Here is an 11,692-nt window from a genome sequence, read left to right as displayed (position 1 = left end):
AGCCCACCCTTCAGGAGATGGGGCAGCCAGGCCAGCGGAGCTCCTGTCACCTGGCCTGCTGGCCCACGTAAATGAGTCGCTGCTGACCCCTGGTGCCAGGAAGGTCCACATGCAGTGATTCCTGGTGCCAGGCTGTCCCCAGAGGTGTGCAGGCAGCACTGGCCCCGGGGTGCTCAGGGCTGTGGAGAGCAACGACCTGGGTGAGATTTGCACCACGACTCTGGGTGGGCGGCCCAGTTAGGAGCTGAGGGTGGCCTGTGGCCTTGAACCTGGACCACATGCTGCGCGTACCGTGTGTGCAATGTCGTCTGGTCAGATCCGGCCTCGGGAGGTGAAACTGGCTGAGTGTGGAGGGTGGCCAAAGTTGGGAGAACAGGGGATGGACAGGCAAGACTGGCTTTGTGGAGGCTGTGAGGTGGGGGGCGTACTGTTTTCCCTTCCAGTCCTCTCACTCCCCCAGCTGGTCTGATCATGTGCTCCTCCCTGAGGCCAGGTGCCCAGGAGGCAGTGGTCAAGGCAGGTGAGGCCAGTGGGGGCAGGGGAAAGAGGTAAGAAAATAAAACCAGGAGATCCCAAGAGTGACCGCCCTTCTGGGGAGAGGACCAGGTGTTAGGATGCAGGATCAGGGAAGGTCTCTAAGCCGAATGACAGGAGCAGATGGTGAGGAGGGGTTGGAGCAGCATGAGCAGGGCTTTGGGGGATGGCCTGGAGGCTACCTCTGTGCAGCATGAGCCCCAAAGGCCTGAAGCCGGGCGTGCCGCCATCTGGTCTCCCAGCCGCTCGTCCTGGCAGTGGAGGGCGGTGGGCGCTGGCTGGGGCAGTGGCCAGTCCATTAGATGGGGTTACAGTTGGAGGCACCCGTCCCTAGCAGCTGAAATGTTTGGAATTGATGGCTGGGGGAGAACCGAGGCGACCTGGGGGCCAGAATGGGCAGAGGTGGGTTTGGTGGAATCACAGTTGCTTCGACAGTGAGGTGTGAGTAGATGAGGGTGCTGCTGCAGGTCTGTGCACGCGCAGGTGTGGAAAGAAGACGCAGGGGCGAGAGTTCAGTCTTGGATGAGTCAGGGCCCCCTTGAGGGCCACGTAGTGGGTGCACAGGTGGGGCCAAGGGGCATGGCTGGGCTGGAGAGAGGTAGGGTCATGGCAACTCACGTGCCCGCCCATGAGAGTGAATGGAGAGCTGCGAATGGGGGAGGGGTGGCCCTGAGCCCTCAGAGTTGGGGGTTGTTCGGAAGCATCATGGCTCCTGGAGATTGGTGTCCCTGGGTGGCGGCTGTGACGGTGGTGGCAAGTTCTCAGGGAGATGGGGGTGGCTTGAGGCAGGGTGTGGGCAATGGGGGGGTCCTAGGAGGGTGGGTGGACCCAGCACTGGGGACCTTGGCTGGGCAGAGAGCTTGGCCTGGTCAGCAGTTCAGGCCTGGGGCAGGAGTCGGAGGTTGGCTCTGGGCCCTCAGGAGGGGCTCCAGGATCCTGCAGCGTACCACACTCAATCTGTGGGCGTGGACCCTGAGGCCCTTTTCCGAGCGGTGCTGTCTTTGTGCAGGGAGGGGTGGGAGGTTGGAGGACGCTGACCCCGTCCTCCTGCTTTGAGTAACTGTACTCATCAGCACACAGGGACATTCACCCTGCCTGAGGTTTAATGGCCTCTGCCTCACGCGGTCCCACTCAGAGGCAGAGCCTCAAAGTCTGTGCAAATAAGGTGCTGGGCCTCCCCTTCCCCAGCCTGGAAGGGCAGGGGTGGGATGGTCTTCACAAGGGGGCATCTACCAGGAAGCTAGTTGGCTCCCCGGGAGCCCTGACCAGCAAGTCTGGTCACACCCTGGTACTTAGGGTCAGCCAAGAACAAGCGGGAGGGGGATCTTCTTGTCCTGACACAGGCTCCTCAGCCTTCCACCACTGACGACTGGGTGGGATGGAACTTGCCTTGGGCAGGAGAGTGAGTCTGGGTATGTGGCAGGAAGCCTTTCAGATATTTGGAGAGAACAGGCCAAAGGTCAGGCCTTTTTTTTTTTTTTTTTTTGCAGTAGGCTGCCAAGTATGTTGTATTTGAAAAAGACATTGTGTACCTCAAATCAAGGGACACCAGGCTGGAAGAAGCGCACAGACACCCAGCTGCCAAGTGCCAAAACCACGGCCGGACTCCTTGCTTGGGTTTGGGCCAGGTCATGGTCAGCCATGGTGCATGCAGCTCCCACAGCACCAGCAGGACAGACTGGGAGTGGGGTGGCCCCAACCTCGTGCCCACTGCAGCCCCCACAGGTGCCTGCTGCCCCAGTCCAAGAGCTGGCTCCTCTCACGGAGCACTGTGGGCTCAGGGAGTCGGCTGCCCATCCCTCTTCTGCCCCCATCGGCCTTGGCAAGCACCGTGCTCCCATCCCTGGATGCCTCAGTGGCCTGTGACTGGACAGGTGGCATCCAGCAATCAGCACTGAGCAGGTGGAAGAGCTGTGAGCTGGCCAGGATGAAGCTCTTCTCTTTGGCATCTGGTGCCCAAACAAGAGCTTCTGGCTGGATCCTGGAGGGCAGCAGTGGGCCAGGAAGGCCAGCACCCGCTCTCCCCGTGCCCCAGGGGCCTGGAGCAGTGCCATCAGGCCCAACCCTGGGCGAGATCCAGCTCTTAAGGCCACTAACCATGTGATTCTGGCCTGCAATGGCCCGTGTGTACTCAGGTGAGGTGCTGGCCCTATGTGCGCCCACCCAGAAGGGCCCTCTGCTCACAGAGAACTAGGCTGCTCCACCACTGTGCTCAGCAAACTGAACTTCTTTATTAAGTGCCAAGGTCCAGGCGGGCGCTGCCCCCTGCAGCCCCTCTGCCGAGGCCTGTGCGTGATTTCCCGGGCCCCTGCAGGGCAGCAGCAGCCGGGCGCTCACTTCACGTGCTCGGCCGCGTGGGAGGAGCAGTAATACTTTTTGTGGGCGATGAAGGTGGACAGGCTGCTGAACCTGATGTTGCACAGGCGGCAGTACCTGTGGTTGCCGTTGGGCACGGGGGCCGGCGCTCCCTGACTGGGGGTCTGCACACCCTTGTCCGAATGCGAAGGGGGCGCCGGCACCGCCTCCGGGGACGCGGCTGGGGGCGGGCCGGGCCGGGGGCTGCTGGCAGGAGGCTCCTGCAGGTCCTGGCCGTTGAGGCCATCGCGGGGAGCGGCGGGCGAGGGCGTCCGGGCCTCCGCGCCGGGTCCGACTAGGGGCTTGCCCAGCAGCAGGCCGTGCGCCAAGCGGAAGTGCTCGATGAGGTCGCCGCGCACCACGCCGTTCGGGGGGCAGTAGGGGCAGACGACGGCAGGCGGGTCCTCGGGGGCCGCACGCAGGCGGCGCGGGGCGGCGGGGCACGAGAACTTTTTGTGCGCCAGGTAGGCCTCGAGGCTGTGGAAGCTCACGCGGCAAGCCGTGCACTCGTGGTAATCGGCCAAGGTCGCCAGGCCAGGCGCAGGGCCCGGGGTGGCTGCTGGAGCCTGGCGTCGCGGCTTCTTACTTAGGTCGATAGGGCCTTCGGCCGCGTCCGGGCCACTTCCGCCTCCACTTCCGCTTCCGGGCCGCGGCGATGCGGGCGGTGTGGGGGCGGGTCCGGGTGGCGTAGGGGCGGGGCCTGGCGCGGAGGGAGGGGCGGGTCCGGCCAGGGGCGGGGCAGGTCCGGCTAGGGGCGGGGCGGGCCCGGCCGCGTGCAACTCATAGAGCTTGCGGCGCCTGCGCGTGCGCACTGGCGGCGCGGAGGGCGCAGGTGTCCCGGCTGGTGCTGGGCGGCGCGGCGGCGGGTCGTGGCGCGAGGCGCAGTAGTAGCGCTTGTGCACTGTGTAGGTCTCGTGGCGGCTGAAGCGGATGTTGCAGGCCTCGCACAGCGTCCGGCGGGGGTCGTCGTCCTCATCCGCCCCGCTGCCCGGGCTAGGGCTGCCCTCGCTGCCCCGGCCGCTCGCGTCAGCCTCTGCCTCGGGCGTGGCCGCGCTCCCCGCCTCGTCCTCGCGTGCCCCGGGGCCCGGCGACGAGCGCGGTGCCTCGGCCTCTGCGGATGGCGGGGCAGGGGGCACGCGAGGCGGGGCGGGGGCCGCCTTGGGCCGGCGGGCTGGGGGCGTGTCGTCGGGCGGCCGGCGGCCAGAGCAGTAGAGGCGCTTGTGCACGTAGAAGTTGTTGACGTTGTTGAAGGTGATGTCGCACTCGAAGCATGTGGCGCCCTTGGGGGCCCCCGCGAAGAGGCCTGCCGGCGCGCCCACCCCCGCACCCGCTTGCAGCCGGCTGTGCACCAGCTCGGACATCTTGGCCAGGATCTCGGAGGCCGGTGGCGCCGCGGGCAGGTGCGGCAGGAACAGTGCGCTGGGCCCTGGGCTGGAGCCGGGCGTAGGGCTGGACAGCTCCGCTTTCACCCGCGCGGGGCCAGGGCTGGGTGGCGACGGCGTTCGTGAAGGGGCGAGGGGCCCTGGCTCTGCCTCGGGCTCCTCCGCTGCCTCCACCTTGATGCTCCTAGGGGCCGCTAGGGGCTCGCCGTCGCCCCCGTTCTGGGGACCCGTTCTAGCCTCTCCGTTGGTAGCCTCGGCCAGGGCCTTCCTGTCCACTCCTGGCGAGGGGACGGGCGCCAGGCCTAGGTCGGCAGAGGCCAGCGGGCTGTGCAGTGCCGTGTGCTGCTGGAAGGCGGCCAGACTGTCTGTGGGGAGAGCCCAGGGGCCACCTGTCAGGGCTGGAGCAGGACCTGCCTGGGGCAGACCTGAGGCGGGGAGGGTGGGAAGGGAGAACGGGGCTAGGCAGACGTGGTACAGAACCGAGTCTGAAACCGCCACCCCTCTTCCTGGTTCCCAGGGGCTCACCTGCGGGGAGCTTGGCAGTGAGGTGGCCCGTCCCTGGTGAATAGATCTCAGCCTTAGCGCCTGGCTGGCAGACCATGTGGTTGGTCACCAGGTGGCTGTAGAGGATGTCCCTTGTGGTGGAGATGAAGCCGCAGCTGTGGCAGACTCCTGCAGGAGGGCCGTGGGGTCAGGGCCCTGGGCAGCTGGGCCCCACCAACCCTGACCACGGCCTCCAGCCCCACCCTGCTTACCGGTCAGCGTGTCTGTGTGCACCTTGAGGTGCCGCTCACAGTTGGCCTTGGTGGTGAAGGCAGACAGGCAGATGAGACACACGAAGGGGCGCTCTCCTGGAACACAGGTCTGGTGAGGGAGCCTCACTGGCCAAAGACCCCTAAGCTCTGCCTCCCAGGACGCTGGGGCCCGTGGAAGGCAGCAGGGAGTGGTAAAGAGGACCACCCAGACACACCCGTGGCTGGCATGCAACCCCAGGACAGGCACGGTGAGCCTGGGTGGGAGGACATGGCGTTGGAAGGGGGTGCTCACCACTATGGCTACGCATGTGGATCTCCAGGGAGCTGGCGCTGGGGCAGCTTTTGCGGCACTGGGGGAAGGGGCAGACCCGCTCGTTGGGGTAGGTCTCCTTGGGTTTCTCATCCGAGGCGGCCACGGCAGGGGAGCCGGCACCCTGGCGGCTGGCACAGTAGTAGAGGAGGTGGGCTTGCAGGTTCCGCTCGCTACGGTACCAGATGCCACAGTCTTTGCAGGGAAAGACGTCTTCTGAGGGGACGAGAAGGCAGGGGAGAGTCGGGCCCAGCCTGAGGGGGTGCCCCGGCAGCAGTGTGGCCACCTCCCACCCAGGGCAGGCATGGCCCTCTGCAACATGAGGGCTGTGCCGCGGGGTCCTCCAGCTCGAGGCAGCGAGGCCTGTGACCTGGGCTGTGCCTTCTCAGGTGTCCGTTGATGAAGCTGTGTCCCCTTTCTGTGGATCTCCAGGATGCCATGGGGACATGTGGATGGGGTCCCCCAGGACGGCCCCTGCACTGCTTTCCAACAGTGAGCTCCGTAAGGAGACGCTGGAGTCTCGTGGGTTCCCATGGAAGGAGTATGGTCGGTAGGGATGATAGGACATGGGGGACGGCCTGGAGCCGGGTGCCCGTGGAGGGGGAGACAGGTGGGTGGGCATCCAGGTGCACGTGTCCCCAAGCGCTGGGGGTGGGTGGAGGCCAGGAGCTGCGGGGGACGAAGAACGTCCGAGTCAAATACACCCCTAACCTGATGGCTCCATGTGTTACTGGTCAGACTTTGCTGACTCACCACACTTAGCCGTGTGGGCTGCCTCTGCGTTTTTGGTTTATGGGAGTGTGGCCTGTGGGGGTGGACCTGCCAACTGGTGAGGATTTCTCTGATGGGCGCTTCAGCAGCCCTCAGGTTCCCAGAGATCCCTAAGGAGCGTCCTGTCGTTTCTGCCCTGCTCTGTGGCTGAACCAGGGAGGGGGAGGCTTTGTTGTGTGTCCCGACCTTGATGTGGGGTGGAGCCTGGGACCCCATCTTGGGGTTTTAACTTCTGTAGGTTAGGATGTGTTCCTCACTCCGCTGGTTGGCAGTTACTTAAGCAGTGGCTGCCTCCCCACCGCCCATGGATGCCGCCAAGTTCCCACCTTCTGCCTCCTTTAAACCAGTGCTCCTCAACCTGTTTGGCACCAGTGGCCAGCTTCACAGAAGACAGTTTTTCCACAGACAGGGGTGGAGTGGGGGTGGTTTGGGGATAATTCAAATGCATTACATTTGTTGTGCACTGTATTTCTACTGTTAACATCACCTGCATCTCACATCATCAGGTGTTAGATCCCACAGGGTGGGGAGCCCTGCTCTAAGGAATTTAGTACCTGTCTGTGGGGTGAGGTCGTCCCCTCATGCCCAGTATCTGCAGTTTTTCTGGCCCCAACCTTCCCACTGTGTTACCACTGGTTTTCAAGTTCCCTTTTATTTGGGGGCCTCAGGGCAGCTCTGTTCTCTTACCAGTGGAGGCCTGGAGCTGGGATCCAGATCTCTAGGGCCAGCGGTGGGCTTTTGGTATCTGCAAGCTCTGTGCTGGGGGACGGGGGGCTGGCTGTGGCACGGGGAGGGGGTGGGAACCTTGGAGCCTCAGGTGAGCCCTAGCCCTGAAACAGCGAGGATGGTCACGGCTCCACTGACCCAGGGTGACCTGAGTCCTGGCTGGACGCAGCCCCGTGACCTGGACAGACGCCTCGAGACGGGCATTAGCTCCACCCCTCTCACAGGTAAGAAAACAGAGGCTCCCAGTGCTGGAGTCTCAGGAATTAAACTGGGTCTGATTGACTTTGGAGCTCAGGGTCTGAGGGCCTTTCTAGACCACCAGCTGGAGACCCACTTGAGGCTGGGGTGGGGTTGGTGTAAACTCGATAGCGAGCCCACCGTGGCCTCACAGATGAAACATCAAACTCAAGGGGAGGGAAACCGAGGCCCAGAGAGGCTGCGTCTGGGCTGGCTCGAGAGGAAGTCCTCCAGCACTGGGGCTCCTGGCAGGCCCCGCCTTGAACACAGAGGGGAGACAGGCCCTGCTGGGCAGCGGACGCCACTTCCTTCCCTGGTGCAGTGGCCATCCTGGCCCCTTAGAGACCCTTCCATTCAGCCTCCCTCGTCCCTGAAACTTGGTTTAGATAAGACCCCTCTGTGCTCACCACCGCCCTGAGCCCCCTGCAGGATCCGTTTTCCCTGGAGCAGTGGCCTTGCCCTCTGCAGTACAGTCCCTCCACGCAGGCTCTGGGCACGGGCCTCCTGCCTGTGCTTGTCCCCCTCCCCTCTGGTGACACCCGCCTCACTTGGCTGCAACTGTTTGGGTCATGGTGTCCGTTCCAGTGCCCGCAGATCCTGTCCCTCCCTGGGGCCTCATCCCGCCCAGAGCTCCCCGCTCTGACCACACCCTGAGTCCCAGCACGTGTCCACTTAGTGCCCAACAGGCTGCTGGCTGGGCCCTCCTCCCTGCCTGCGATGGACGGATAGTGCATGGCCGCACCGCTGCCTCCTCCCCCAGCAGGCCTTCGGGCTCCCGCTCCTCTCTAGCTTCCTCCTTGGCACCTCCATAGCTGCAGGCCACCGTCACATTTAACCTTAAGAAGAAGGCCACTCTCCTCCGCCTAACAGCCATGCAGTTGAGAGCTGCGCTGGACTGACTTGGCGACTGCACAGACGCTGCTGCCTGAAAGCCCTCTGCTGCGGTCATTTCTCAGGAGGGACCCCAGCCCTCACATGGGACCACCCTCGGAGTCTCGCTCTGGCCAAGGTCTTGCTGGGCCGTCTGCCTGGCTGCCCTCCCTGGTCTGCGGGTCTCCCAGGCACCCTGACTGACGCAGCCCCGGCCAGTGCCCACGTCACTGCTTTTCTCCCATTGTGAACCTGCCCGTGGCCACCTGCCTCTGCCTTGGGAGTGGTGGTGGTTCCCTCAACATAGGCAGGGCCCCACTACTTGGTCTGGCGTGGACATCAGGCAAGGATTTGAGGAGTAAGCAAGTCCAGACCCTCTGCTGGTCGTGGGAGGGGTCCCTCTGCTCCAGCTGGTCTTATCGGCAGCTTTGTCCTAGGGGGACACAGCTGTGTCCCTCGCAACTGGGAGGCAGGGGCGGGGCCAGCACGTAATGGGTGAGGGCAGGGCTGCTGCTGGGCCTCCAGGGTGGGTGCATCACAGACCCCACCCCAGCCCCACGAGGCTGCTCCGATTGCTGGCCAGGTAGGGGCTGCAGAATCTTTGTGTGCCAGACACGCCGGGTGAAAAGCCCCCTCATCCATGGGCTGCATCCTGGGGCTCTCCCCGAACCCCACTGTCAGGCCCCCGGAGCACATGCCCTCTGGTCAGCTAACAGACCAGGTGACTGGTCCTTGCAGATCTTAAGCTGGGCACCCCTTGCAGTCTAGAGGGGGGCGGGTGGCAGTGGGTTACTCACTGTTGATGACCGCGGTTGCGAGGATGGACGCCATGCCGGCCTGCTGGGGCAGGAGCTGGATGTCGGGGTGGGAGGGAGCTGGGCTCTCGGGCTCCGCCGGCTCCTTCTTCACAGGGTGGCTGGGGTTGCTGGGGGGCTTGGCCACCAGAAGCACTTTCAGCTGTCCACCTGCAGGTACCGGCCTGGTGAGCCTGCACCAGAGGGCTTCATCTGTGGGGGAGGGCAGCTGTGATGCGGCGGCTGGCAGCTCCAGGTCACGACACCCGTGCCTCTGCAAAGACCTCCCTCACCACCCCAATCTTATCCTCCTGAGTGCCTCTGCATGGCCCCATCTTAAGACACCTCGTTCCGCAGCCGGGCATGGGGGCCGGAGAGAAGCCACACCAGGTGGGCAGCTGTGGCCAGCTGGTTTCCATGGTGCCCCCTGCCTCCTTGGGGCTCCTGAGTGGTCCCCCAGGGTGTGCCTGCTCTTTGGGCCTCCTTGCGCAAGCCTGAGTGGGAGGGCCCTTTTCCAGGAGAGGGGAGTCAAATAGACCGGAGCAGCCGGGAGGGCTGGGTAGCCACTCACCAAGCCCTGGAAAGGCTTGGCCGGCACGGCTGTTTCCGCAGCGGCCTGCAGGGGGCAGCCTCGGCTAACAGGACTCGGTCCAGCTCAGAGGCTGCCAGGAGCCTACCTTCCCTAAGAGGCAAGGCCCCAGGCCACCCTATGAGAGCATTCAGCGCCCCAGGGACCCTTGTCCTACCCGGGCGGATGCGCCCTGCTAACCAGGCCGTTTCCCAGTCAGGTGTCCAGGCCCCTAGCTGGTCACCTGCTGCCAACCCGGGCCCTCCAGTGCTCTCTGGGCCCTTAAGGGTACCCTCAAGCAGGGAGGAGGGGTGGGGGTCCTCTGGAGAGGGGTACATGTGGCCATGTTAGCCAGGCCCACGGGGTCAGCACAGGGCAGAGGGGAAGCTCAGGTCCCTGGGTGCTGCTGGGGACCCCACATGGGGAGGGGCTCAGGTGGGTGATGGAGCAGCAGCCCAGGCTGGTCCCCTCTTGCCCCAGGACACTTGATTCATTGTGCCCAGGCGATGGTGAAGGGGACGCCCCCAGAACATTCTACCAAAGTGGAGCCCCTTGTCAGGGAAGAAGGTGGGTTTCCTGTGGTCAGCAGGCACATGGCCCTTCCAAGTGGCCATGCTGTGGTGGATGGCCCTTGCGCGGGTGTAGAACTTGTCACGAGCCTGTCCCCCCACCCACTCTGGGACCAGAGCCTCCATCTGTAATGGGAAGTCCCCTGCCTTGACACCCAGGTCGTCACACACTGGGAAGGCTGGTCTGGGCAGAGCCAGGCAGGCAGGGCCAGGACCAGGGGTGCTGAGGACCCAACCTGCCCCCCTCCCTCGAGGGCCACTCCTGGACGGCACAGGAGGGGCATGTGGGCAAGTGCTTTCCTTGTCCTCACAACAGAGGCCCCACATGGACCCGCCGGCCCCTGCCAGACCCGGCAGCCCACCAGGCCTGGTTCCTCTGCTGCCCTGGTGGTCTCCCAGAGGTCCTGAGGGCAGTCCTGGCCTCTCTGGGGGGCTGCTCCCCCATGCCTGGGCACACACCTGTCCAGCCCCAGACTGACATTGATGGGGGCATGGCAGCAGTGGCCCAGGCAGGCTGGTTTGCCTTTAAGGGCCGCCCCAGGAAGAGCACGACCCCCCTCCTCCGGAAGCCGTGAGGGAAGCGCCAGGATACCAACCCTTCCGGTAGATCTCCGCGTTGGCCTCGGCCTCGGCCAGGGGCTGGGGCAGCGTCCTCAGCCAGCAAGCCTCGTCCTCCAGCAGCAGGGTCAGGGCCGGGCTCTGGGGGCAGGAAGAGGGGTCAGCAAGCACTCAGTCATGCTCCCGGACACAGCAGAGAGAGATGTAGGCCAGGGGCGTCCCCAGGGACCACGTGGGCAGAAGCCTGAGAGTCCACCCCATGGGTGTGCCAAGCACCGTGTTGGCAACAGGCACTCTGCAGGGAGCCAGCGCCTTCCACGGGTCAGGCGCTGGGTTCACTGGGGAGCTGAGCCCCAGAGAGGTCGAGCAGCTCACCCAAGGTTGCACAGCGAGACCTCCATTCACTCCAGCCGCCCCCTCCTGGTGCAAAGCCCCCGGAGTGAGCAGGGGACTGGCCTGGAGGAGGTGGCATTGTCTCTGTCCTCCCTCCCAGCCCCGGGGCATGCCAGCACACCTCTGTCCGGTCCATCCTGGGGCCGGCAGGTGGCGGACACGCGAGGAACCTCTTCCTGGGCCCAGCAGCCCCACGAGGTCCCTGGGCAGCAAGACATCCCCCTGTCTTGCTGGCTGAGCACCCAGCCTCCCTGCGGCTCCCTAAGCGTGGTCAGCCCCCGCCCCCACCTTGCTGGTAGCACCCTTCTCCTACCTCACAGGTGAGGGAAGGGAATGGGGGCAGCTCACTCCCCCAGTGGCCTGGCCTGAGAGTCCAGCCTTTGAAGCGCCCAGCGGGGAGTACAGAGCTTGCCCTGCTTGGCCCCAGGAGGTTGGGGTGACCACTGCCGCCCGTCAGGCTGCAGCCCCAGGGCTGGGTGGGTTCTGGACTGCTCCTCTCCAGTGGGGTGGCCAAGCTCAGGCCCTGGGTGCCGTGTGCAGACTGTGTTGAGCTAACTGTAAGACCGTGTTATCTGCTGCCCCCTGGACGGGGACGTTTGTGCACCCTGGGGCACCTGTGGCAGTTGGCCAGGATGCTATGTGGTGGGATGTCTGGGGCAAGTAGCACTTGGTGGGGGGCGGTCCTCTGATGGGTTGTGGGCACCACCATGCCTGGTCCCATGGCTTCACTAGGCTTTGCTTGCAGGGACCATGTGGGCTCCAGAGCTGGGTACCGGGGTGCAGTCCAGACTCCCTGACTGGGAGACTTGGGAGGGCGCTGGCCCTCAATACACAGCGGCCTCACCGCACCCCTCTGCACCTTGCCCTCAT

General features: G+C 64.7%; 1 protein-coding gene across 5 annotated transcripts in view; it reads right to left on the bottom strand.

The window, feature by feature from the left end:
* Window positions 1-2,741: 2,741 nt before the first annotated feature.
* The window catches only part of ZFPM1 (zinc finger protein, FOG family member 1), a 61,026-nt gene continuing 52,075 nt past the window's right edge, over window positions 2,742-11,692 (bottom strand). For 4 of the 5 annotated variants that reach the window (XM_042231541.2, XM_042231539.2, XM_042231542.2 and 1 more), the window contains exons 5-10: window positions 10,468-10,570; window positions 8,738-8,947; window positions 5,319-5,552; window positions 5,027-5,122; window positions 4,797-4,943; window positions 2,742-4,636 (exon numbers count right to left, since the gene is read on the bottom strand). In XM_042231541.2, the coding sequence (XP_042087475.1) occupies window positions 2,868-4,636; window positions 4,797-4,943; window positions 5,027-5,122; window positions 5,319-5,552; window positions 8,738-8,947; window positions 10,468-10,570 (2,559 nt within the window). In that variant the 3' untranslated portion in view covers window positions 2,742-2,867. The remainder of the gene's footprint in view (window positions 4,637-4,796; window positions 4,944-5,026; window positions 5,123-5,318; window positions 5,553-8,737; window positions 8,948-10,467; window positions 10,571-11,692) is intronic. The other variant, XM_042231540.2, reaches the window with a different exon arrangement.

The sequence above is a fragment of the Ovis aries genome, chromosome 14 (assembly GCF_016772045.2).
Source record: "Ovis aries strain OAR_USU_Benz2616 breed Rambouillet chromosome 14, ARS-UI_Ramb_v3.0, whole genome shotgun sequence".
Lineage (NCBI taxonomy): Eukaryota > Metazoa > Chordata > Mammalia > Artiodactyla > Bovidae > Ovis > Ovis aries.
The sequence above is the reverse complement of the archived record's forward strand: the minus strand, read 5'-3'. Positions and strand labels throughout refer to the sequence as shown.